The 25,715-nt window shown below is 43.6% G+C and overlaps 1 protein-coding gene across 1 annotated transcript; it reads right to left on the bottom strand.

Moving 5' to 3' along the window:
• Window positions 1–201: 201 nt before the first annotated feature.
• On the bottom strand, window positions 202–7,785 carry LY96 (lymphocyte antigen 96). Its single transcript, XM_053467661.1, has 5 exons — window positions 7,540–7,785; window positions 6,482–6,568; window positions 6,109–6,237; window positions 2,712–2,764; window positions 202–313 (listed from the first exon to the last, which is right to left on the bottom strand). Exons 1-5 carry the CDS (start codon window positions 7,760–7,762, stop codon window positions 224–226), a joined length of 582 nt encoding a protein of 193 aa, XP_053323636.1. The 5' UTR covers window positions 7,763–7,785; the 3' UTR covers window positions 202–223.
• Window positions 7,786–25,715: the final 17,930 nt, after the last annotated feature.

Raw genomic sequence — 25,715 nt, 5'->3', positions numbered from 1 at the left:
ACAAGGCAGTTCGTTCTCTAAGAAGGTGTAGGGGCCATCTTATTAGCTATCTCTTTGTAATAGTAATCTCTTTGTATAATCTCTGAAACAAAAATGCTCTGCAGCAAAGACACATAGCTTACATTTAAGGCTCAGGATGAATCTGCAGTAAATCAGCTGGTTTAGCTTATATACATATAGTATCCATAGTACAAATTCACGCCTATTTTACTTTTGTATTAAGTTAAATCATCAGAATACCAATGGCTGTGGCGCAAAAGACGAGTTCTTCCTCTTCACCAGCATATAGGTTAAAATTTGCAGTGAACTTGCCCTGAAAATAAAGAATGCAAGAATTGTAATGATACCGTATATAATAAGTAGCTATAAAAGTGGCAGGCAATGTCAAAATCACAACTAAATTAATTGATTAAAACTACTTCGAGCCTTTTGTTTGTCAACCAGTATAATTTTGGAGTTGTCTCAGAAAAGCTCTCCCGCGTTGCACAACCAGGATTATGCTTCAAATCCAGGTAGCAGGGTCCCCAAAGCCTGGCAGCGTCAGAGTCCCCACCCTGCCCTCGGCTTTACCACATCACTTGGGTCTTGTCGCATGCCCACCAGATGGGGGGGTTTCTTAAAGGCGCCACAATCTAATCTTGGGGGAGCATGCAAATAGGTCTGACCCACCTTTTTTAAACTATGGGCAGCTACCGGACAGATGCTTTGTTGTATTTGTACTCACACAAGTGTGACTCTGGAACTCCCTGATCTGCCTCCTGCTAATCTGTTCCTGACCCTGTCACACTGTTGGACTCTCCAGTTCATGACCTTGGTCTGTTTTTAGACTTCTGGTACTGGTGTGCCCTCTCCGTTTGAATCCTGTAGGTGACCTCCGGACTTGTTTACACCTCATCCACAGATATCCTTGTGTTCCTTTATTCTGGTGTTTCCCACTCTTGGCATGACGACTCTCCTGAATTATCCTTTGGGTACGATGCTTTGGACTACTCTTAAGTTGCTGATGATAAAAAACTTGAGTCATCTGGTCCTCGTGAGTGCTACTTGTGCCTCGCTCCTAGTTACCCACGAACTGATAGTTCTCTTGACCAGACCTGCACTGTATCCTGCCCTTGCTCACTGGTGTAGGCCTGTCAGCTTAGGTGTGGGTGAGCTCAGGGTCAAGGCAATCCCTAAACATGGTTCCACTGTCTGCCCTTATCACCCGATATCTATACAAAAGGTTTCATCAATACTTTAATCATTTTACACAAGTGTCCCTTTGTTTAATGTAAAATTTTCATACCTGGGAACTTTATGGCACCGGCTACCAAGAACCCCCCTTGTGTGATGCTGGCAGGTAGTCCCACTAATGTGGGTGGGCGGTCCTGCTGGCATGGTGGGGCACGCCATTTTTTAACGGGGAAATGGGCAGGGAGGGAGGCGTGTCAGAACGCCATTCTCGTGACCCAGAGTTTTTCGGTGGCGACCCCGGAGATGTGGCGCTTCTCCCAGAATCTCTGGGATGATAAACCTGGAGAGTTTCTAGGTATAATTATTTGGTTTAGAGACTAAAAAACAGAAAGGCGTTCCATAGTCATCGACGGACGTATGAGTAAAAATGGGAGAATTGGCAGCACTTCTCAGTTAAATATTGGGATGAACTGGAAATATTCTGTCTACTGTCTATGATGAGCATACCTGGGAACTTAAACCTTGGTCAACACCTGAATCCTCCAGGTTGTGGGAGGGGGGTCTTGGCAAGCTCCCCCTTTAAATGGGGGTGACTTCAGCGGGACCACCCACCGACATCAGTGCGTAGTGCTGACCATGTCCTGACGTGCCGGAGCCCACAAGTTCCCAGCTACAATGATGACACCCCACCGCAAGTCCTAGTCTGCAGCAGAGCCAGGGTCATCGAAGAGCTGGTTTCTATAGTTACTGTATAAGATTACAGTAGACACATAGTCTACACATGGTCTTGTGGATCAGTAAATGCACCCATATCGCATGAGGAAAACCAATAAATAGTATAAAAATGTCAATCTACCTGTTCAGGTTAAGATTAAGTCTCTCTATAAGAACCTGCTTCAAACAGTACACAAGACACAAAATTATATATACAAATCTTTATCTTTTTAGTTTTAATCACACTTTTTTTAGACAAACTGAATATAGCCTAAGAAAAAAAGCCACAAGTCACAGAATCCATTGACACAAAAAGGAAGTAGATGGCTACAATTTTGCAATAGTCTTCTGCAACCAAACATTTTTGAGCAAGAAATCCCCTTTATTTGTGAAAAATCTTTTTTTTTTTAACTGATTCCAGATACAGGTGCACTCCGACTGCCACTATGCATGGGATCCCACTTGGTGGGCCCACTCTTGCCATCCTGTATCTGGGGGGGGGGCACTGAAAGACATTAAACATTTAACATTAAACATTTAACGTACTGGAGATAGCCCTAACAGGAATACTCAGAGAGAAAGAGACAGTGCTGTCTATTAATTGATGAAATTAATTTACATCGTATCAATTCATCAGGTAATAAAAGCCACACATAGGTAATAATATTAACAATAATAATAACTTGAGTTGTGTGATTTAATATTTTATTTTTAAAATGACTGGTTAGAATATATCGCGGTTCAGCAATCAGGCTTCACATCTGTATTTTTTTTTAAATGTAGTGATTTCAGGTGAAGTACTGCAAAAAAAAAACATTTCATACCTTTACTGGAGGAAACTTTTCGAGTCCTTTTTCAAGCCTAACATGTACCGTTTCTGCAGATAAAACAAAAATGAAAAAGTATTAGTTGCACAAATACAAAGAGTACACTTTTTTAAGCCCAAAGGTTCAGTGTAAGGGTTTTAGTGGTAACAGGATCCCCTATATTCACTTCGGGGTCGTACTCCCCCAAGGGATTTACAACCCCTTCCCTCCCTTCTCGGCCAGAGAAATGTCTAAGGTAGGAGGCACCCTCAAGAGATACTACTCCTCCCTCACCATACAAGAAACACATCTTCAGGGGATACGGTTCTACCATGACCATGTTCTGTGACTGAAAAATGTAAGTGAAAAAATGACAATAAATAATTTCATATCACACATGCAACAAAAAGTAGTGAAATTGTGAGGGCAAAAAAGGTGAAAAACAAAAATTAAAAGGTGGCAATCATGACCTCAGCCATATTAGCCTGGTGTGGTAAAAAAATCCTTCTTACCGTGCATCTAACCTATGTAGGCTGGGGCTAGTGTGAAGTAAAAATACAAGTTTCTGGAACGTTAGAGTGCATTTTGGCGTGCAAGTGTCCAAAACATGTCCCATGATTAGTGCACACACCCAGACCTTTCCCCTAATCTGGGTGAAACAAAAAAACACCTCAGGGCTTTATATGCTATATATTTACTTGATCTTAGCCAAAAGGCAGAGAAACAAATTATACAGACAAGAAACCAAAAAGTATAATTTCTGTTGCTGTAAACATAACAAAGTCAACAATTCCCATGTTGACATAACACTGTAACAATAACATTTCATACTGAATCCAATCTAATCTTAAACATGAAGATATATTCACTTTGGTGATTATTTATCGGTCATTTGCAGGTGGTAATTTCAACTTTAGCATACTTCCCAGGTGCCCCTGTTAAGGAAGGACAGGCCCTCTTTCCTTCCCTGGCATCCTTCTTTTTCCTCCTAAATTACTTACTTTATGAAGAAGCTGCAGCTCAAGAGCTGAAACAGAAATTCTAATGTGGGGTCCAGTGGTTTGTATTAGTGAAATACAGTCACTGGCCACTTTATTATGTACACCTGTTCAAATGCTTCTAAACACAAATGGCTAATCAGCCAATCACATGGCAGAAACTCAATGCATTTAGGCATGTAGATGTGGTCAAGACAACTTGCTGAAGTTCAAACCGAGTATCAGAATGGGGAAGAAAAGGGATCTAAGTGACTTTGAACGTGGCATGGTTGTTGGTGCCTGACAGGCTGGTGAGTATTTCAGAAACTGCTTATCTACTGTGATTTTCACTCACAACCATCTCCGGATCCGGAAAAAAAAGAAAGTATCCAGTGAGTTGCAGTTGTGTGGACGAAAGTGCCTTGTTGATGTCAGAGGTCAGAGGAGAATGGGCAGACTGGTTTGAGATGACAGAAAGGCAACAGTAACTCAGATAACCACTCGTTACAACCAAGGTATACAGAATACCAGCTCTGAGCGCACAACACATCGAACATTGAAGCAGATGGGATACAGAAGCAGAAGACCACACCGGGTGTCACTCCTGTCAGCTAAGAACAGGAAACCGAGGCTACATGTCGCACAGGCTCACCAAAACTGGACAGTGGAAGACTGGAGGAACGTTGCCTGATCTGATGAGTCTCGATTCCTGCTGCGACATTCAGATGGCAGGGTCAGACTCTGCGTATCCAGCAGGATAATGCACCATGTCATAAAGCTCACATCATCTCAAACTGGTTTCTTGAGCATGACAATGAGTTCACTGTACTCCAGTGGCCTCCGCAGTCACCAGATCTCAATCCAATAGAGCACCTTTGGGATGCGGTGGAACGGGAGATTGGCATCATGGATGTGCAGCCGACAAATCCGCAGCAACTGCGTGATGCCATCATGTCCATATGGACCAAAATCTGTTTCCAGCACCTTGTAGAAAGTATGCCATGAAGAATGACGGTAGTTCTGAAGGCAAAAGGGGGTCCAACACGGTACTAGCAAGGTGTACCTAATAAAGTGGCCAGTGAGTGTAAATGGTTAGGTTTTTTCACATGTGCACAGGGTTCTCATTAAGCCTACTCAGGAATGCAGAATTCAGACAACCCATCTCCTGCACACCAAATAGCTAGGAGGAGGGGGCGAATGCATATGGGAGGGTTCTTGAGAATCCCCCCATGCATTTGCAAATTTGCAGATTGAACCATGGAGGGCCAGCTCAACCATTCTTGCAGGAGAAACTTGGCAGGGTTGGTATTTCATAATGCATAAAGCACTCTCATTTTAGTAAAAACAAACCTTTGTTTATCTGGTGTATGTCCTCAAATATTACCTCATTTGTTCCACTACCATTAGCATATGAGACTAATTCGGCTCAAAATGGTGGTGTAGAGGTTATATGTCGAGCAAATTTAGTCTTGAAACTAAGATTATGGGGTTTGTGGGCTTGGTGCTGAAAATTAATATTTTATTAGCATTTACCTACTTTTTGTTTGTTTGACTGTGATGTTCTGTGTTTTAAAACAGAAGGCATGCAGGCACTCTAGCAGGAAAAATGTGCATCTTACCTTTCTGCTACATTAAAGCTTCTTTCAGAGATATAATTATCCACAGGCAACCACAACTAATATAAAACTTTTATACTTAATGTGAATAGAATACAAAACCACCAATCCATTTTTAGTAGAGACCCCAAGTGGAACCAGGTTTTTCATGCCTCGCTGATCGCATCAGTAGCTCATAAAGCAGGCCGCTCTTAGTTTACACAAGATTTAAAGAAATTGTACAATCCATCCAATGTTCTAAGACACATTGTGACTGAATTGTGACCTTATGGTACACATCTCTTCAACAGAGAATGAGGTCACATTTCTGACTGGTAAGGATATGATAGGAAAAGCAGAGTAGTGGTAAGGGAGACGCACACAGTAATGATAAGATGAGGTGAAGGAATCCGTCTTCATTATTCTGGCCTCTCTGAGCACTTCCACAAAAGCGCATCAGGGGAGAGGGTGAGTGAGAGGCTCTGCCCTTTTGCAGAAGTGCTCCAGAAGGCCTGGTTCACGGAGAAGCGAAAAGGAGACAAGGATACAGAAGTAGTCAGCAGAGAAGGTTGGGAGACATTCAAATAGAGTGTTAGAGAGAGTGAATGAGAGTGTGAGAGAATGTGAATGATACCGTAAAGAGAGTGTAAGAGTGAATGAGGGAATGCCAACAATGTTTCTGAATGGAAAACCCCTTCAAATTTCATCTGAATAGAAAGGGCAGGAAATTAAATTTTATTTCCATGAATTGATCAAAAATGAAATGGAAAATTAGTCTGAAACATTTTTGGTCCATTTGCATATGTCTAATAAAAATAGTAATATGTTTTGAACAATACTTACCTCCTTTTAATTTTCCACAAAAGTCAAATTCATCATCAACCCCAGTACAAATATCCATTCTGGTTTCTGACACTTTTGCAGACTGGTACCAAACATCAACAGTAAGAAGCAGACGATGCAAGTCCATTGCTGTGAACATACAATATCTCCATAATCTTCAAAAATGAACAGGTAGTAAGCTGGTATTTGCTTAAATGTCATAAATTATCTTTCAAATGGCAACAATCTAGTACCGCACATAATATGATAAAAAGTAAGCTAGACCAAAAATATACGGGCTTAATAATGCAATATTAATATAAAGGATGACAAAATTACCAGCGAATAATAATCACTAATTCTAAAACTGGTGAAAGTAAACGCAAATCCTTACTTGGTATCCATGTTAAACTGATATTCATTTTTTGTTGTCTGCTGGAAGCACAGGGTTCTATGGAAATGATTGGCTTACTCCTTTCATCTAAAAAGTATAAGGGAAAAATTCAATGAACATGTTTTTTAAGTAAAACCTTATTGAATATATATATAACACATTTAAAACGTAAATGTTTATTAAGTTGAAGTAGAAAATTGTATAGCATTTAATCAACTAAAATATGCACATGGCTGATAAACCCAAAAGACATGGCTGGCACCTGAACCTCCAGGAAGTAGCTCACAAAGAAAAGTGGTCCTTCAGATGAGCTTAATTTAAAAGATTTAATGGATGCAACCCATACTTGTGCGATGCCTTTTTTTTCACATCCACCCTCCATTTTTGGTAGCAGGTAATGTATGGATAACAGTGCTTGATATATTTTACTGACACATATCTAATTAATCTACATTCCCTACATTGATTTTATGAACCCCCAAACCCTGTTCATTTCATTCTCTGTCAATAAAAAAGGCTTATAAAAGCTTGAACATTTTTTTTCAATTAAGGCAAAAATAAAGTAAAATAAGAAAAACATGAATAGAAAATATTTTTGTAATAGACATTATTTTGTGGTATGTGATGGGATGATTACATTTAACACATTTAATCATGTGGTAGCGCTAAAAAGTTATCTATTACTGCCCTGTCTAACTATATTATCTCATGTAAAGACTGAAACCTTAATTCAGCAATTACCAGAAAACTGTGACAATAAGCAATGACCCTCTGATACATTGTAGTAGACCAGAGCTCACAAAGCAAGATGCAGAGCCACATCAGCTTTGAAGACCTCTGAGGTCTATTCTTCAAGTGCAATGGCAGTTAGTCTTGCGTAAGAAAAAGACAACGGCGAGGTCTTGACCCTGAATCCACTGAAGAGTATCCTGAACATCTTTGTCCACCTCCTCTGGGTCCATCACACCACTATCGGCTTTTGTTAGAAATAACTCAGGTTATCAACACGTAACGTAGTCCTATCAGGCTGATAATAGAACAGAAATGTTATTACTCACAACAGAGCGTGTAATAGAATTCCATTGTCGATGACTGGCAGAGTTTGTACATGTTGGCATTCTCCAAAAATACAAGATCTAACAGACACAGCAATATTAAAGACAAAAGCATGTCTGAAAGATCAGAAGTCCCCGACTTTCTAAAACATTTATAAAGCCGACGGGCGCAATGCTCCTGAGCAGGAAACATGCCAAATTCAGCTTTGTCAAGTTCCTCTTTCATTTTGTTTGTTATTTGATTCGGTTGCAAAGATATACGTCACCTGAAAAAAAAAAAGAAAGGGGTGAACATTCGTCTGTATTGTAGAAGTAAGACGTTAATATTATTTATTTATTTATACAGAGCTAACAGATTCTTTAGCACCATTACAATGAGAGAGAACGCAAAATTAATGAAATATTAAAATGAACAATATACACGACACATCCCGATACAGAAGTTCCTTATTAATGCAACATCTGTGGTGTAAAAGACTGAAACATACTGTTTATTTAATATTTTATAACGGCAAAGTACTTTTATATTTCCTGTCAGTTTAAACTACAGCGATAACTGGTGATGGTAGATTATTTTAGATGCTTGATGGATTCCATGGACCCAACTGGCAGCCCTTGGCTTTTCTGCTCCCTATACAGAGCCTCATGTTTAATGTTGCTGGCACCTCCAGTAAAGAAGAATGCATATCAAAATAAGCTGTAAATATTCATTCTTTAAATCAAAAAAACGATTGTCCAGGTTAATGAATGGGATTTGGTACCAAATTGTGGAGTCTCACATAGGACACCCACTGACTTTTATTATGTTAATTTACGCAAAGCAACAGCCATAAAATTAACAGCAAAAAAATATTTAACTTCAACTTGGGAAATATTTTATCAACTTCTCCTTCTATAATAAAAGAAGTGAATAGTAATAACAGTAAAATTCTTGCATACCGGCAATCCCCTTCTGCAGAAGAGCCTCATATAATAAAAATGTTAGCAAGAATTTCCAATGAATTAAGTGTCGGTTAATAGCGTACAGCCGTTCGGGTGAATCTGTGGGACAAACTGAACGCAGAAACTTTGGCGTCTTCATTGTTTACTAAATACACCAACTCACACAAAGACAAATTTCCCTTGAGTTTAGTGGGAGTAGTTGGAGAGAGTAGGCACACCACGGTGGAAAAGAGAGATAAAAGGATTTCAGACGATGAACGCTAACGGTTTGTATAATCCCAGGGGATTTATTTTTGCAGGATGGAAATAAAACTTCATACGTGAAAAATGCAAAAGCAGGAGTATTGCGTGAAAAAAATCACATAATTTTCCTTTGAATTGTGACTACTTTAAAGTTTATTCTGCTTATGCGTCCACTTTGTGATGTTTTATATATTGGGGCTTATTCACTAAACAAGTTGTAGGTGCGTGTGTGACAGAGAGGAAGATATAATCTAAATATAAACTGAGTATTTTGATATAAGAGAAGGAAATAAGATTTTGAATCCAGCAGTTAATAAATGCCAATTGGCTGCTCCAATCATTGTTGATTTAAGACTTTAAAAAAGGGACAGCGACCACAAAAACAAGTTTGCAGATGACCGATTTCTTCCTCTTAATGTTATTAACACATTAATGAAGTTCAGTTTAAGGGCCGGCCATGCCTTCGAAACCAAAGGCTCTCTCCTAAAAGCAAAGGCCAGTCAGGAGCAGCACCTCGAGGCTGTTGCCAATACTGCATGCGCATACTCGAGTATCGCTTCCGCCAGGGGCCGACTCATTGGGTTTGGATCTAGGAGCTAGCCAAAAAAATTAGGATCCAACGTTCTTTCTGAGTAATGTTTTATTTTCATGTATTGCCAGCTGGTCTGTAGTTAAACGAAATGTATTAGAACAATATGGCATAAAACACACTTTTCTTCAGTGTTGCACCACTTTGTACGGTACTGCAGTTAACCCTTCGTGAAAAGGCTCAATCTTGTTCAACCATTATTCTTACACTTACACACAAACACCATACAGTCACACACTAACATACACACTCATGCTAATGCCATACTATAACATACACAACACCATACACACAATAACACAATACATATATAAACCGAATCTGGCAGAATAACAATATACATTTAGATCAAAGTATGTTGCAAGAAACATCCCATATGGATCTATAATATGTATTCTCGTATACCCGCTGTCAACAATTCTCCAACATCAATAGGATTGAAGTCCACAACGTCGAAGAAATAAATATCAAACAACATGATGCATGTGATATACTGAATTTATTTACCCCATTTGGCCAACCTCAGTGGGGACTCGACCCCTGGTAGGTGAACACATTACTCGTTTTGCGATTAATATCGGCACTATACCTTTATTCACACACAGACTGACTCCAGTGCTATACATATACACACTGACACACACTACTCCCCTTCTTATCTTGTGAAGATCTGCCACGCTGCAGCCTGTCTTCTGCCATCTAAATCTGGCACATTTGTTCTTGGTGCTCAAGGTGCTTTAGATGCAGTTATCCAACTGTGGTCTTTTGAACGTCTTCGGGGTTTTAAGCAGATTCAAGGTATTTTGGTGGATTTTTGAGCTTTGCGTTAACTGTAATGTGTATTGCCCTGCGTCGCAGTCCTACTTATCTTTGTGTCTTACAGATTACTGCAAAAGCAGGCATCGATCTGTTTTATCGTTTTCAGTTTGTATTAATAACATTAAATACTAAAAATAGTGGATGCAGCAGTAGCAGAAAGTAAAATAAATATAAAAGAGTAAAATGTTTCCTACTCCCAATCTAACAATAAAATGGCAACCTCTGATGTCCATCAATTAGAATTTAGAAGTGAAGTAACCCTTAAGGGTAATAGTCTACAATAGTGCGTCATAGACTGCATGCTCTGTGGGTCAGTAGAAAGTTGATGTAAGCTGACATCACTGCGATGTCACAACAGGAAAAACAAAATATTGTAACCCACGTTCAATTGTTCAGTGTCCCAGAGCGCACTTTGTCCACCACTTTCTTCTACAGCAATATTAATATTCCCTCACATGTGCGGTATCTCAGTTCCTCTTTTTTGCAGTTTGTTGCATTGTTATACTATGTTTGCCTAATCTCTTCCCAGCACGTTTTGCAATCATCCTCCCAAATCTAATCAGACACATACACGTGATACTCATTTCAGACAAAGTGTGGTACAATCATAAAGGAAAAAAGACATCACTCTGAAAAATAAAACGGGACATACTAAAACGAATGACAAAATGGAATGCCCATTGACTTTAATGGGGAGGAATGCCCATAGACTATAATGGGGAGGAATGCCCATAGACTATAATGGGGAGGAATGCCCATAGACTATAATGGGGAGGAATGCCTATAGACTATAATGGGGAGGAATGCCCATAGACTATAATGGGGAGGAATGCCCATAGACTATAATGGGGAGGAATGCCCATCAACTATAATGGAAGGTAAAAGAATAATTGATTTTGAATTTAAAACATATCATTTAGATCTTTGGCACACATTCTCCCCTAGCACAGACACAGGATCTAAAACTCAGATTATGTGGGATTATAGCTACTTTCTATGGAATGACAGGTGAATGACAGTTTTGAGTGAATGCCCATAGGATATAATGGGAGAAAAATTAAACTTGTTTTTTTAGAGAAAACCATCTTAAATATCATATAGAACTTTGTCATGTATACTCCCCTAGTACAGTTATAGGTTCTAAACCTCATATTAAGTGGAATTATAGCTGTGTTCTATGGAATGACAGGTGAATGACAGTATTGATGGAATGCCCATAGGGTAATGTTATCTCTATGTTTAATGCTGTGACGGAACCCTCCATCACTGGGACCACTGGAGAATCCTGACTGCCAGCCTCCTCCCTATTGACTATGGGCCCTGGGTTTGTAAAGACTTCTGTGGCTACCCCCAGCAGTATCCTCTCATCACTTGCTGAGGGGATTATCTCCAGCAGACACCCAGGATCTGCAACCAGGGAGTGACTGCCATTGTTTCAGTTTAATGTTGTATAAATCAGTCTCCCCCCCATTGTATTGTTAATCTCGTTACTGCCCCTGTTGTCTCTGGGAGGCAGATTAAGGGGGGCGGTTTGTGTCCCAATATCTTATTTTATGTAAATGTGTGTTTTGATGGATATATCCAGCCCTGTGTGTCCAAAATAAATCAGTCTTCGTTTGGTTTTACCCTACACTGAGTCTCGGCTAGTGACTGGGGAACTGGGGAAAGTGTTGTCCCAGGCTAAGGGAGCGGAGGCAGTCGGTCGGACTAGCCAGCCCCGTGACATTGGTGGCAAGCGGCGGGATTGCTTCTTAGTCTGAGGGACACTTACTTTCTACCGGGATTAACCGACAGGACAACAGACTTCGGTCGCCTTGACGAACACATGGATGTGGTATCAGAATTCCAGGGGCTGCTGCGGGTCATCCTCTCCTGCTACACCACTACTCTGCCTACAGAACAATACCAGAATCTGAGGCAACTGGTTCGACGGTCACTATGGCAGAGGGCTGTTATATGCCGGGGTCAGTGTCTTCCAAGCTCCGAACAAAAGATTAGAGACCAGCGGGAACTACGGATGCCATTCCCTTAGTGCAGAGAATTACATCACATGCCGTTTCCAGTATCTTAAATTCTATTAAGGTTTGGGGACCAGGGCATTTTTATTTTTGTAACGGTTATAAGTTGCACCTGCAACCTGTAGCTTTCCTATCAACTGCTCGCAAAAATATATTTCTTTCCCCAGGTAACTAGAGTTAATAAATAATAGTTCCTTTTTTACACTTGAAGTATAACATTGCATAGCCTATATTGGTGTTAATACAGGTATTTTATTTTTGTATCTCTCATGTGGTACATAGTTGGAATTAAAATGAATACTACTAAAATAGACTGTCCCAAACATGACATGTCGGAATGGAAATGTAGGTGTATTTTGGCTTTTATGAAATGTTTTGTGCATCTTGCTATAAACTTGTGCACCGAAAAATGCACCTGCCCCTTAAGCCCGCTGCAACTGCGACCGGGTCCGCCACTCAAAGGGGCCGGGAAGCCCCCGCCAGGGCCGGCCTTACAGGTGTGCGTCCGCACAGGGTTTAAATTAAAACATCGGGGGGGGGTTGTTTTTTTTTTTTTACTTTATTTAACATCCTTCATGTCAAATAAAGTTTTTTTTCTTAAGAGGATGTTAAATAAAGTTAAAACAAAAAAAAAACGGTGTTTTAATTTAAGTCCCGGGTCGCTCGTGAAGTTTTCAGCGACCACTTGGCGCCCTTCACTCTCCGAGACTCCGTCGGGGTGCCGGCGTTTCATGCTGAGCGCTGGAATTATGCCACACCGCGGCAGAGCGGGAAGACGGCTCCCATCGCAGGACTCCGGCAACAAGGTAAGTAAGGATAGGGAGAGGGGGGTAGATAGTGAAAAGGGGCAGAGGGGGGAAGGCAGTGAGAAGGGGCAGAGGTGGTAGATAGTGAGAAGGGGCAGAGGGGGGAGATTTTTTTCCTTTCTTTTTTTGGGAATGGGGGGCGCCAGAGGAGTAGTCCGCACAGGGCGCCAGAACACTTAAGGCCGGCTCTGTCTCTGTGTGTAGTGCTATGTCCGTGTGTAATGTTATCTCCTTGCGTAATGCTGTGTCCATGTGCAATGCTATGCCCATGTGTAATGCTATGCCCATGCTTAATGCTATTTCCATTTTTAACGCTATCTCCATGTGTAATGCTATCTCCACGTTTAATGCTATGTCCATGATTAATGCTATCAACATGTTTAATGCTATCTGCTATACACAAAACAAAGCAAGAATTCAGCGCATACCCAGTAAATATCATTCAAAAAACCTAAAGAATATATATTGGGGATTTCTTTATACTATATGGCTATATCTAAGGCTGGTTAGACAGACACGTCCAACTCAGGGTATTTTGATGTAGTGGCAACTGAGCGTTATATAGCCATATAGTGTGATGCAACCCCCAATACTTACTCCTCAGATCAGTGATTGATATATTCAGTGATATTCGCTGAATATGCGCGGAATTCTTCTATTGTTTTATGTTAGTGTGTGTGCAGGCATGTTATTACTGTGTGTGTCTGGGTATGATATTGTCTATGTGTGTCTCTCTGGGTATGATAGCATGCATTTGTGCTAGTTTAACTAGTTTAACATGTGTGTTAATGTATGGGCCTTGTTGTGTTAGTGTGAGTGTCTGTGTGTGTATTAGTGCTGATTGTCTGGTTGTGTTAGTGTCAGGGTGTGTGTTAATGTATGGGTCTGGTTGTGTTAGTGTGAATGTCTGGGTGTGTGTATTAGTGCTGATTGTCTGGTTGTGTTAGTGTCTGGGTGTGTGTTAATGTATGGGTCTGGTTGTGTTAGTGTGAATGTCTGGGTGTGTGTATTAGTGCTGATTGTCTGGTTGTGTTTGTGTCTGGGTGTGTGTTAATGTATAGGTCTGGTTGTGTTAGTGTGAATGTCTGGGTGTGTGTATTAGTGCTGATTGTCTGGTTGTGTTAGTGTCAGGGTGTGTGTTAATGTATGGGTCTGGTTGTGTTAGTGTGAGTGTCTGTGTGTGTATTAGTGCTGATTGGTTGTGTTAGTGTCAGGGTGTGTGTTAATGTATGGGTCTGGTTGTGTTAGTGTGAATGTCTGGGTGTGTGTATTAGTGCTGATTGTCTGGTTGTGTTAGTGTCTGGGTGTGTGTTAATGTATGGGTCTGGTTGTGTTAGTGTGAATGTCTGGGTGTGTGTATTAGTGCTGATTGTCTGGTTGTGTTAGTGTCTGGGTGTGTGTTAATGTATGGGTCTGGTTGTGTTAGTGTGAATGTCTGGGTGTGTGTGTATTAGTGGTGATTGTCTGGTTGTGTTAGTGTGAGTCCCTGGGTGTGTGTGCTTTAGTAAAAAGATTGTGAGGAGAACCGGTGTGCCCCAAAAATAGTGTGTGGTAAATAAGGAAATCTCTAAAAATACTTCCCTTTTGTTTTCTCACAGCTGCCTCCTTAAAAACAACTCTCTCCAGGTGTTGTAAAGTATAGGTTCAATTTCAATAGGGGGCGCTCATGTAAGAAAAACAAACGAAACAACAATAGTGTAGACTGTTCAGACGATACGGTGTTAATTATATTGCGTTAGTTGCACTCACAATAGTGCTGAAGATTTGTGTCTGTTTCTCATTCCCCTCTCATAGCAGCTTGTGAAAAAGGTAGTAAATGGTTGCACTCACGGGATCCAATGCACATAAAATTATGTGCAAGGTGCGCTCAGGGAGGGGGGTAGGGGAAGCCCACGGTGTCCAGGATCTCTTCTCCAAATGTCGTGGAATTTCAGGTCCAATCCCCCGAACGCTGTGATACAGTGTGGCAACTTCTTCCAGCCAGGGAGCGGGAAAACCACCCCCAAAGAATAAACAACTGCTGCTTATATTTAAAAATATAGGTTTATTATGGGAATATGCCTTTAAAATAATTTTATTTAAATTTTAAAAAAAGTACTTTAAGATATATAAAATATAAATATGTAAAAGTCAAACGATTAAGTGAAATAAAAAGTCTTTCCTCAACGCGTTTCGGCTTTAATGGCTTCCTCAGGAAAAAAGTATTTGATCGCTTCTTCCACTCTTTTTATGTGTGTTAATTCGTTGTATTTTCTTCTATATACGCTAGATGGCGGTGTAACGTTGTTTCCCAGAACATGAGGACGTGTTGTATGCACATGTACACTAGGTGGCGCTGTTACGTCATTCCACAATACGTGAGGACGTATTGGAGGCTGGATGTGCGTACTGCCGTCATTCTGTTTATACGCGTCCCCATAGAAACGGCTTCTCCTTCTCCGTATGGCTGTCTATTTTCTTGGTGTTGCATCAGGTCCTACTGTCCTGCTGTGCTGTGAAGTGCAGATGTTAAGAAATGACATTTGAAGATGGATTAACATGAACGCTAAGTATAAACGCTATAGGATGTAAACGTTTAAGGATGTGATTGCATTAAACGTGGATATATGAACTATAACTAAACATACTATGGGTTTTGTTTATACATAAATGTCTATATGAATCCACAGAAAAGAGAGCAATAAGGGTGGAAAAGTGCCAAACAATAATACAAAATATGAAATGTTGGAATTGTGTATAGTAAAAAGTAATATTGAAGAACCCGAGAATGAATGAGTAGTCTGTGTCTATTTATTTCAAATGGGGGTTAGGATCCCTTAGGTGAAAGCGTGAATATCCAAGTTTATGTTCAAGCCTCCTTTTTTTATATGTTCCTAATTTAAAGATCCACTTAGTTTCCTGTCTTGAAATGTTTTCTGCACTATTCCCTCCTCTCCAATTTGGGGGTACAATGTCTATTCCCATGATTCAAAATTGATTAATTGAGAAAACAGGACATGAATTACAGTATCGCGGGACACCGTGTTTAATGCTTGAATTCATAATGTTCCCAAGATGTTCCTAAATTCTTCTTTAAGTGGTCTGGTTGTTCTTCCCCCATACTGTGCACCACATGGACATTGTAATAAATAAATTACAGATTTGGTGGTGCAGGTGATGAATTTCTTAATTTCGTATGTAGTCCCTGTCCTATTACTGATAAAACTGTTTGTTTTCCTTGGTAGGTAGGTGCACATCTTGCACCTACCGCATGGGCAAAAAACAATGGGTTTCTTGCCCAGAAAGGTATTAAAATTAATTTCTGTTTTCTTTGTTGGGAGGAAAATGTTTTTCAAATTATTTGTTTTTTTTGTATATGATTTGAGGTTTTTCCGGTAAGAGGGGACCTAAAATGTCATCGCTTTTCAGGACATGCCAGTGTTTCCGCAATATCTTTTTAATGTGGTGAGCCTTAGTATTATATTCCTTAATGAATGAAAAACTGAAATCTTTCTTGTTCATATTATGTTCGGGCTTTCCTTTTAGTAGATGAGATCTGTCCATTTGTTCCACTTTCTGTTGACTTCTCGCTAATAACTCTATTGGATAGTGTTTCTCCCTAAATTTACTTTTAATATCTGTGGTGTGTTTAATAAAGTCCTGGTCCCGTGTACAGTTCCTCCTTATTCTCATCATCTGTCCCGTGGGGATGTTATCTAACCATGCTGGGTGATGACAGCTTGTGTAATCAATGAAACCATTGGCATCGGCAGCATTTTTATAATTTCTGGAGCATTGCCTTCTGTGAATAGTTCCACATCCAAGAATTCAACACTTTGCTTTAGTATGTTGAAAGTAAATTTTAGGTTGTATTGGTTCTGGTTGATGTATTCTATAAATTGATGTAATTTATCCAGTGTTCCCCTCCATATAATTAACACATCATCGATATATCTCTTCCACAGCACCAGGTCTGCTTCAAATGGATTTTTGTGCCATATCTGTTCTGCTTCCCATTCGGCTACGAAAAGGTTGGCGTAACTCGGCACGAACCTGGCACCCATGGCTGTCCCACAAAGATGACGGTAAAACTGGTGTTCAAACAAGAAATAGTTATATTTCAAAATAAAATCGATACATTCCAAAATGAAATCCTTCCGATGTGTTGCATGTTATCTCCATGTTTAATGCTATCTCAATGAGTAGTGTTATGTCCATGTTTAATGCTATGTCCATATTTAATGTTATCTCTATGTGTAATGTGTGACAGTGTAAACCCCAGGGAGATGCTTAGTGTGGCATTTGGGTACAGGTGCTATCCAGATCGTAAATATGGGTCCCTAGGGTAGAGCAATTGGAGAGCAGGGTGGGCCAATGCTCCGTTTCCCCATGCTGTGGAAATTCCATGCCGAGTTTTCCAGGAGGCAAGAAATCTGCAGGATGCGGTCTGGGATGCCAATGGGGCCGGCGTCAGGCACAGGTGCTGGACATTCAAAACCCCTGGAGCTTGATACTCAGAGAGACTGTTGGGGGAAGAGGAAGTTCCCTGTGCTCCCAGGGCAACGAGAGGCCCTGAAGAAGACTATCCCTGAGCCAAGTGAGGCAATACCTGCCTGGACGTTTTGTGTGTTGTCTGGGGGAGGTTTTCCAGAGCCTGGCGTAGCTGGGTCTGGCTGGGAGGTTGAGGTAGTGGGTGATTAGGCTGGTCAGTCTGCACCAGCATAGTTCAGTTAGAGAGGGCTCCAATTGGAAGCTAGGTTTTCTTTTGCAGGTTTCACAGATATGCAATACTTTTATCCAGCAAAAAGAAACTTCACGTCCGGATCATCAATAAGCCGTCACAAACACATCAAGGCCATCCTCCATAAGCATATGTATTTCAGCCAGCAATACACAAGGGCACATACCATGCAACAGTCAAACAGTGGTTTTTGGGGTTTAAGCGGTTAAAATAAGGAGGAAAAAAAAACGAAATAAAAGAAAAAAAAACAAAAAAAAAATGAGCTGCTGTTCCTGGCTCTAATTGCCCTGGAGGACTGTGCTTAGGACCCCTAAAAGTGACATGTATGGCCCTCATGCTATAGGGTTTGTCACATATGGTGGAGAATGCGGGCAAAGCACTGCTATGGTCTGTGGGCAGAAAGCAGGAACCAAAAAAAAAAAACGAAAAAAAAAAAAAAAAGAGAAAAATAAAAAATTCGCTTTATTTTAACCGCTTAAACCCCAAAAACCACTGTTTGACTGTTGCATGGTATGTGCCCTTGTGTATTGCTGGCTGAAATACATATGCTTATGGAGGATGGCCTTGATGTGTTTGTGACGACTTATTGATGATCCGGACGTGAAGTTTCTTTTTGCTGGATAAAAGTATTGCATATCTGTGAAACCTGCAAAAGAAAACCTAGCTCCCAATTGGAGCCCTCTCTAACTGAACTATGCTGGTCCAGACTGACCAGCCTAATCACCCACTACCTCAACCTCCCAGCCAGACCCAGCTACGCCAGGCTCTGGAAAACCTCCCCCAGACAACACACAAAACGTCCAGGCAGGTATTGCCTCACTTGGCTCAGGGATTGTCTTCTTCAGGGCCTCTCCTTGCCCTAGGAGCACAGGGAACTTCCTCTTCCCCCAACAGTCTCTCTGAGTATCAAGCTCCAGGGGCTTTTAATGTCCAGCACCTGTGCCTGATGCCGGCCCCATAGGAATCCCGGACTGGATCCTGCAGATTTCTTGCCTCCTGGAAAACTCGGCATGGAATTTCCACAGCATGGGGAAACGGAGCATTGGCCCACCCTGCTCTCCAATTGCTCCACCCCAGGGACCCATATTTACGATCTGGATAGCACCTGTACCCAAATGCCACACTAAGCATCTCCCTGGGGTTTACACTGTCACAAATGCTATGTCCTTGTTTAATGCTTTATCCATGTGTAAGGCAGTGTCAGTGTTTAATGCTATCTCCATGTTTAATGTTATCTCTATGTGCAATGCTATGTCCATGTTTAATGCTATTGTCAGGAACCACTTTTTCGCTGCCTGAACCATGGCTTTTTTTATACCTGTGTTGTTTAAATCTGCTACCACTAGTGGCCGCCCTCTGGAGCACTCAGAACTCAGGTGTGCCTTGTTACCTGGGTTGAGCCCTAGCCAATACATCCAGCTGGCCCTTGTTACCTGTGATTACCCTGCCTTTATGAACCTGCCCTGCACTTCAGTCAGGGCCTTTGTATTGAAGTCTATGGATCTTCCTGCTGTGGTTCGGCACCTGTACTGTTCCTGGTTCCCTGCTTTGTGTCCTGATCAAGCGGGCTCGCTGCTTTGTGTCCTGATCAAGCGGACTCGCTGCTTTGTGTCCTGATCAAGCGGACTCGCTGCTTTGTGTCCTGATCAAGCGGGCTCGCTGCTTTGTGTCCTGATCAAGCGGACTCGCTGCTTTGTGTCCTGATCAAGCGGACTCGCTGCTTTGTGTCCTGATCAAGCGGACTCGCTGCTTTGTGTCCTGATCAAGCGGACTCGCTGCTTTGTGTCCTGATCAAGCGGACTCGCTGCTTTGTGTCCTGATCAAGCGGACTCGCTGCTTTGTGTCCTGATCAAGCGGACTCGCTGCTTTGTGTCCTGATCAAGCGGACTCGCTGCTTTGTGTCCTGATCAAGCGGACTCGCTGCTTTGTGTCCTGATCAAGCGGACTCGCTGCTTTGGGTCCTGATCAAGCGGACTCGCTGCTTTGGGTCCTGATCAAGCGGACTCGCTGCTTTGGGTCCTGATCAAGCGGACTCGCTGCTTTGGGTCCTTCCAAGCGGACTCGCTGCTTTGGGTCCTTCCAAGCGGACTCGCTGCTTTGCGTCCTTCCAAGCGGACTCGCTGCTTTGCGTCCTTCCAAGCGGACTCGCTGCTATGCGTCCTTCCAAGCGGACTCCCTGCTATGCGTCCTTCCAAACGGACTCGCTGCTATGCGTCCTTCCAAACGGACTCCCTGCTATGCGTCCTTCCAAACGGACTCCCTGCTTTGCGTCCTTCCAAGCGGACTCCCTGCTTTGTGTCCTTCCAAGCAGACTCCCTGCTTTGTGTCCTCATGAAGACCATTCACCTACATCTGTTACATCACCTGAGAAATCCAACAAGCCTGTTACCAGTATTAAAAAGGAATCTTCTAGGAAACGTGAACCCCTTACCACAACCGAATTGCAACAAAGGCGTGATGATGAGGCTTGCTTTTACTGTGGCAAAAAGGGACACTGGATCACCCAATGTCCTCTGAAACCTCCCAAACCCTCTGTACTGATTGAACAGTCTACGTCACAAGCACAGAGCTCTCCTAAAAGGGGAAGTAGCTTTATTCCCCAGGACAGTGAACCCATGGAGTATATACCACCCCTGGTGATTCCTAATGCTTCTCAAACTCCAGTGGATGTCCAGCTGAAGCCTGAAGCCTGATGACTGTTCTGTGATGGAATGCAGCTTCTGTGATTCTACAGTCTGTGGCAGTGTGGGTTGCTCCCATATGGATGAACTTCCTATTGCTTTCTGTTCAGCCATGATTGCAACTCCTATCACTCTTACCTCAGCAAAGTGTGATACACCAGAGACTACCATAGCCCCTAATATCTCCTCTGGACTGATAGCAAAGATACATGACCCTATTCCATCTCTGAGGAGGAAGGGACCTTCCATCAGTGCTTCCCATACCAAGTCTGCTTCTCCTGTTTTGAACCAGTGCAGTTCTGGTACTACCCCCCTGCCCCCAGTAGTGCCCTGTGACCCCTGGTACATGGAAAGAGAAAGCACTGAATCATACCTTCTCATCAACTTCTTCAGCATCCAGTCCTAATTTGACCTATGATTGCACCACAGATAACCTTTCCTTTGATTGTGTTATTACCTCTAATGGCAATATAATCAGAAATGAAGACCTGGAGATCTGTGAACAAGCTTTACCGAAAAAGAAAAAGAAGAAATCACGTTAAGTACACCCTTCTGCTCAGTTTATTAAAGGTGTACAGATTTTGTTCAGACTGTTCGCATTCAGTGACCGCTTCTTGGGGAGGGGGTACTGTCAGGAACCACTTTTTCGCTGCCTGAACCATGGCTTTTTTTTTATACCTGTGGTGTTTAAATCTGCTACCACTAGTGGCTGCCCTCCGCCCTCTGGAGCACTCAGAACTCAGGTGTGCCTTGTTACCTGGGTTGAGCCCTAGCCAATACATCCAGCTGGGCCTTGTTACCTGTGATTACCCTGCCTTTATGAACCTGCCCTGCCCTTCAGTCAAATGGGTGTTTTGATGGATATATCCAGCCCTGTGTGTCCAAAATAAATCAGTCTTCGTTTGGTTTTACCCTACACCGAGTCTCGGCTAGTGCCTGGGGAACCGGGGGAAGTGTGTTGTCCCAGGCTAAGGGAGCACAAGACAGCGGAGGTAGTGGGGTCGGACTAGCCAGCTCCGTGACATTGGTGGCAAGCAGTGGGATTGCTTCTTAGTCTGAGGGACACTCACTTTCTACCGGGATTAACCAACAGGACGGCAGAGTTCGGTCGCCTTGACGAGGACATGGATGTGGTATCAGAATTCCAGGGGCTGCTGTGGGTCATCCTCTCTTGCTACACCACTACTCTGCCTACAGAACAATACCAGAATCTGAGGCAACTGGTTCGACAGTCACTATGGCAGAGGGCTGTTATATGCCGGGGTCAGTGTCTTCCAAGCTCCGAACAAAAGATTAGAGACCAGCGGGAACTACGCATGTCATTCTTGGGACAGCAACCCCAGGAGCAATGGGTATCCAAATTGGACAAGCTGGTCCAACAAGAGGTAGAGCTGGAAAATTACTATAGGGCTCTGCGGTGGTATACAGAGCAAGCATATTGGGGAACTGTTAAAGAATGTTCTCCAGAGGGCTATTACTTTGGTGGCCCAGGATTATTATGGGATAGTCTTCAGGAGGATCCGGACTTCGGAAGTACAGCGGAGTGGCGGATTCAGAAGATGCCCTAACCCCAGCTGAAGCGCTGGCAACAGGGCAGAGCATCGCTGGCCTCTGCCCAGCACATACCAAAGCTGCAGGAATTCAGGGAGATACAGCAGCCGACCCGCCTCAGCAGCAGAAGCAGGGAGGTGGAACAGCCGGTCCATCTCCCCAGCGGCAGAACCTAATTCCGGGACAGGAGGAACCTGACCTCCCTCCTCAACGGCAACAGGAGCACCAGGGAGGGGATCCAGGAGACATCACTCCCCAGCGGTACCCGGAAGATGGCGCAGCCGGCCCATCTCCCCAGCAGCAGCAGGAACAACAATTTTGGGAGGGCATTGATGGGCCAAATGAACTGACTGACTACGGAGTCAACCCGTTTGGGGTTTCCTCCTGTGTCAGTCCAATTTGGAGGGGGGAGAATTGTGACAGAACCCTCAATCACTGGGACCACTGGAGAGGCCTAACTGCTAGCCTCCTCCCTATTGACTATGGGCCCTGGGTTTGTAAAGACTTTTGTGGCTACCCCCAGCAGTACCATCTCATCACTGGCTGAGGGGATTATCTCCAGCATACAGCCAGGATCTGCAACCAGGGAGTGACTGCCATTGTTTCAGTTTAATGTTGTATAAATCAGCCCCCCCCCATTGTATTGTTAATCTAGTTACTGCCCCTGTTGTCTCTGGGAGGCAGATTAAGGGGGGCAGTTTGTGTCTCAATATCTTATTTTATGTAAATGTGTGTTTTGATGGATATATCCAGCCCTGCGTGTCCAAAATAAATCAGTCTTCGTTTGGTTTTACCCTACACTGAGTCTCGGCTAGTGACTGGGGAACCGGGGAAAGTGTGTTGTCCCAGGCTAAGGGAGCACAAGACAGCGGAGGTAGTCGGTCGGACTAGCCAGCTCCGTGACAAATGCTATGTCCATGTTTAATGCTATATCCATGTTTAATGCTATGTCATTGTGTAATGCAATGTCCATGTTTAATGTTAACTCTATGTGTAATGCTATGTCCATGTGTATCATTATCTCCATGTGTAATGCTCTGTCCATGTTTAATGCTCTGTCCATGTTTAATGCTCTGTCCATGTTTAATGCTCTGTCCATGTTTAATGCTCTGTCCATGTTTAATGCTATGTATGTGAGTAGGTCTACATCCATGTTTAATGCTATCTCCATGTGTAATGCGATGTCTATTTTTAACCCCTTCCGTACCGGGACGTACCTGGTACTTCCTGGTTAACAGTCACCGGTAGACCGGGACGTACCAGGTACGTCTCCTCCAAAAAACGCCCCCACATCACCACAATCGCGGTGATCGTGGGGGCGCTGCTGCTGCTGTCTGCCCAGGACCCCTGGGCAGACATCACAGCCTGTCTAAACCCGCCCCCAAGCCTACGATCACTCCCACGGAGTGATTTTGTAGGCAGAAACAGCGATTGCAGAAAAATCTGCAATCGCGGTTTCAGCTGCCACAGGCAGCTTCAGGGAAGGGGGGGGGTGTTGAATGGGTCCCCACACAAGTGTGGGGGCCTGATCCAACACCCCCCTGCTGCCTGATCGCTCCATGAGAGCGTCAGTGCAGCGTTAACCCCTTCAATGCCGCGATCGCGGCATTGAAGGGGTTAATTGCCGTTTTGTAGGGGGCTCTGCTGCTGGTGGTCTGCCTGGAAGCCCAGGCAGACCAGCAACAGCAAAAACGAGCCCCCAGAAGTCCTCTGATCAGTCCTGTAGGACTGATCAGAGAGACTCCTCCCCTACAATCTCCAGTCTATTGGAGATTGTGTCCCAGCTGCCAGAGGCAGCTTCAGGGACAGGGAGACAGGGTTCTTTGGTCTCCACATGAGTGTGGAGACCAGCCCCCCCACCCCCTCCCTTGCTCAGTTAACCCCTACCCCCCCTCTTCCTCAATTAACCCCTTCAATGCTGCGATTGTGTATGACCCCCCATCGCAGCATTGCAGGGGTTAATATTAGTCCCCACAAGCTTGTGGGGACTAAATATCAGTCAATGCTGTGCTTCAATGGAGCATCAGCATTGAAAGAGTTAAAAAAAAATTAAAAAATTATAATAATAAAGAAAAATAAAAAAAAATAAAAAATAAATAAATAAATAAATAATTAATAAAATAATAATAATAAAAAAAAATAACAGCACTGACCTGAAAGTCCAGGGTGCTTCCAGGTCAAATGCTGGGCTGGGCTGATCAGATCGCTCCTGGCCAATAGGAGTGATCGGATCATTATGGCAGCCCATGGATGACCCTGCTCTACAAAGAGAGAGGGGTCATCTAGGTTAATTATGAAAAAACACAAATTATTAATTAATAAAAAAATCATAATTATTACCTGATCACTTGTCGGTGACATTTTAAGTCGCTGATTATTGATCGGTCTCCCTGATTGATGTCAGCGGCCTAAACCTGTCACTTACAAGTAATCTGATAAAAAAAAAATATTTAAAAAAATGTAAATGCACATGTTCCAGTTTTGCCCTCATAGCTTCCTCAAAAAATGCATGAACCATGCATGTGAGGCCTTGTTGGAATCATGGGATGTTGGTGAACAAAATGTGGTGTTTTCTTTAGAGCTGAAACAACGAATCGATAAAATCGATAATAATCGATAACGGAAATCATCGATAACGATTTCCGTTATCGATTAATCGAGTGATCAATTCGTTGTTGGAGCACTCGGCTCCTTTTACTTACCTCCGCGAGCGTTCCCCGCTTCTGCTACACGCTCTGCAGTCTCCGCCTTCTTTTAGCTACGTGACGGATGTGACGCGTTCCGGAGGTAAGTATTCTTCATGTCTATGTGCACGGATCGCACAGAGCCACTCGCACAGAGCGAATCGCTCTGTGCGAATGGAGCCACTCGCACAGAGCGGTTCGCTCTGTGCGAGTGGCTCCACTCGCACAGAGCGGTTCGCTCTGTGCGAGTGGCTCCACTCGCACAGAGCGGTTCGCTCTGTGCGAGTGGCTCCATTCGCACAGAGCGGTTCGCTCTGTGCGAGTGGCTCCATTCGCACAGAGCGGTTCGCTCTGTGCGAGTGGCTCCATTCGCACAGAGCGGTTCGCTCTGTGCGAGTGGCTCCATTCGCACAGAGCGGTTCGCTCTGTGCGAGTGGCTCCATTCGCACAGAGCGGTTCGCTCTGTGCGAGTGGCTCCATTCGCACAGAGCGGTTCGCTCTGTGCGAGTGGCTCCATTCGCACAGAGCGGTTCGCTCTGTGCGAGTGGCTCCATTCGCACAGAGCGGTTCGCTCTGTGCGAGTGGCTCCATTCGCACAGAGCGGTTCGCTCTGTGCGAGTGGCTCCATTCGCACAGAGCGGTTCGTGAGTGTGGGTGCAGGGCAGAGTGGGGGTGGGGGTGCAGGGCAGAGTGGGGGTGGGGGGTGCAGGGCAGGAGACTGGGTGCAGGGCAGAGTGGGGGTGGGGATGCAGGGTGTGAGTGTGGGTGCAGAGCAGAGTGGGAGACTGGGTGCAGGGCAGAGTGGGGGTGGGGATGCAGGGCAGGGTGTGAGTGTGGGTGCAGGGCAGAGTGTGAGTGTGGGGGCAGGGCAGAATGTGGGGGCAGGGCTGGGTGCAGGGCAGAGTTAGAGACTGGGTGCAGGGGCACAGTGCAAAGTGCTGGGTGCAAAGTGCCAGTGCTGGGTGCAAAGTGCCAGGGCTGGGTGCAAAGTGCTGGGTGCAAAGTGCCAGGGCTGGGTGCAAAGTGCAAAGTGCTGGTGCAAAGTGCTGAATGCTGGGTGCAAAGTGCTGGATGCAAAGTGCCAGGGCTGGGGCAAAGTGCTGGGTGCAAAGTGCTGGGTGCAAAG

Source organism: Spea bombifrons, chromosome 5 (genome assembly GCF_027358695.1).
Source record: "Spea bombifrons isolate aSpeBom1 chromosome 5, aSpeBom1.2.pri, whole genome shotgun sequence".
Classification (NCBI taxonomy): Eukaryota; Metazoa; Chordata; class Amphibia; order Anura; family Pelobatidae; genus Spea; species Spea bombifrons.
The sequence above is the reverse complement of the archived record's forward strand: the minus strand, read 5'-3'. Positions and strand labels throughout refer to the sequence as shown.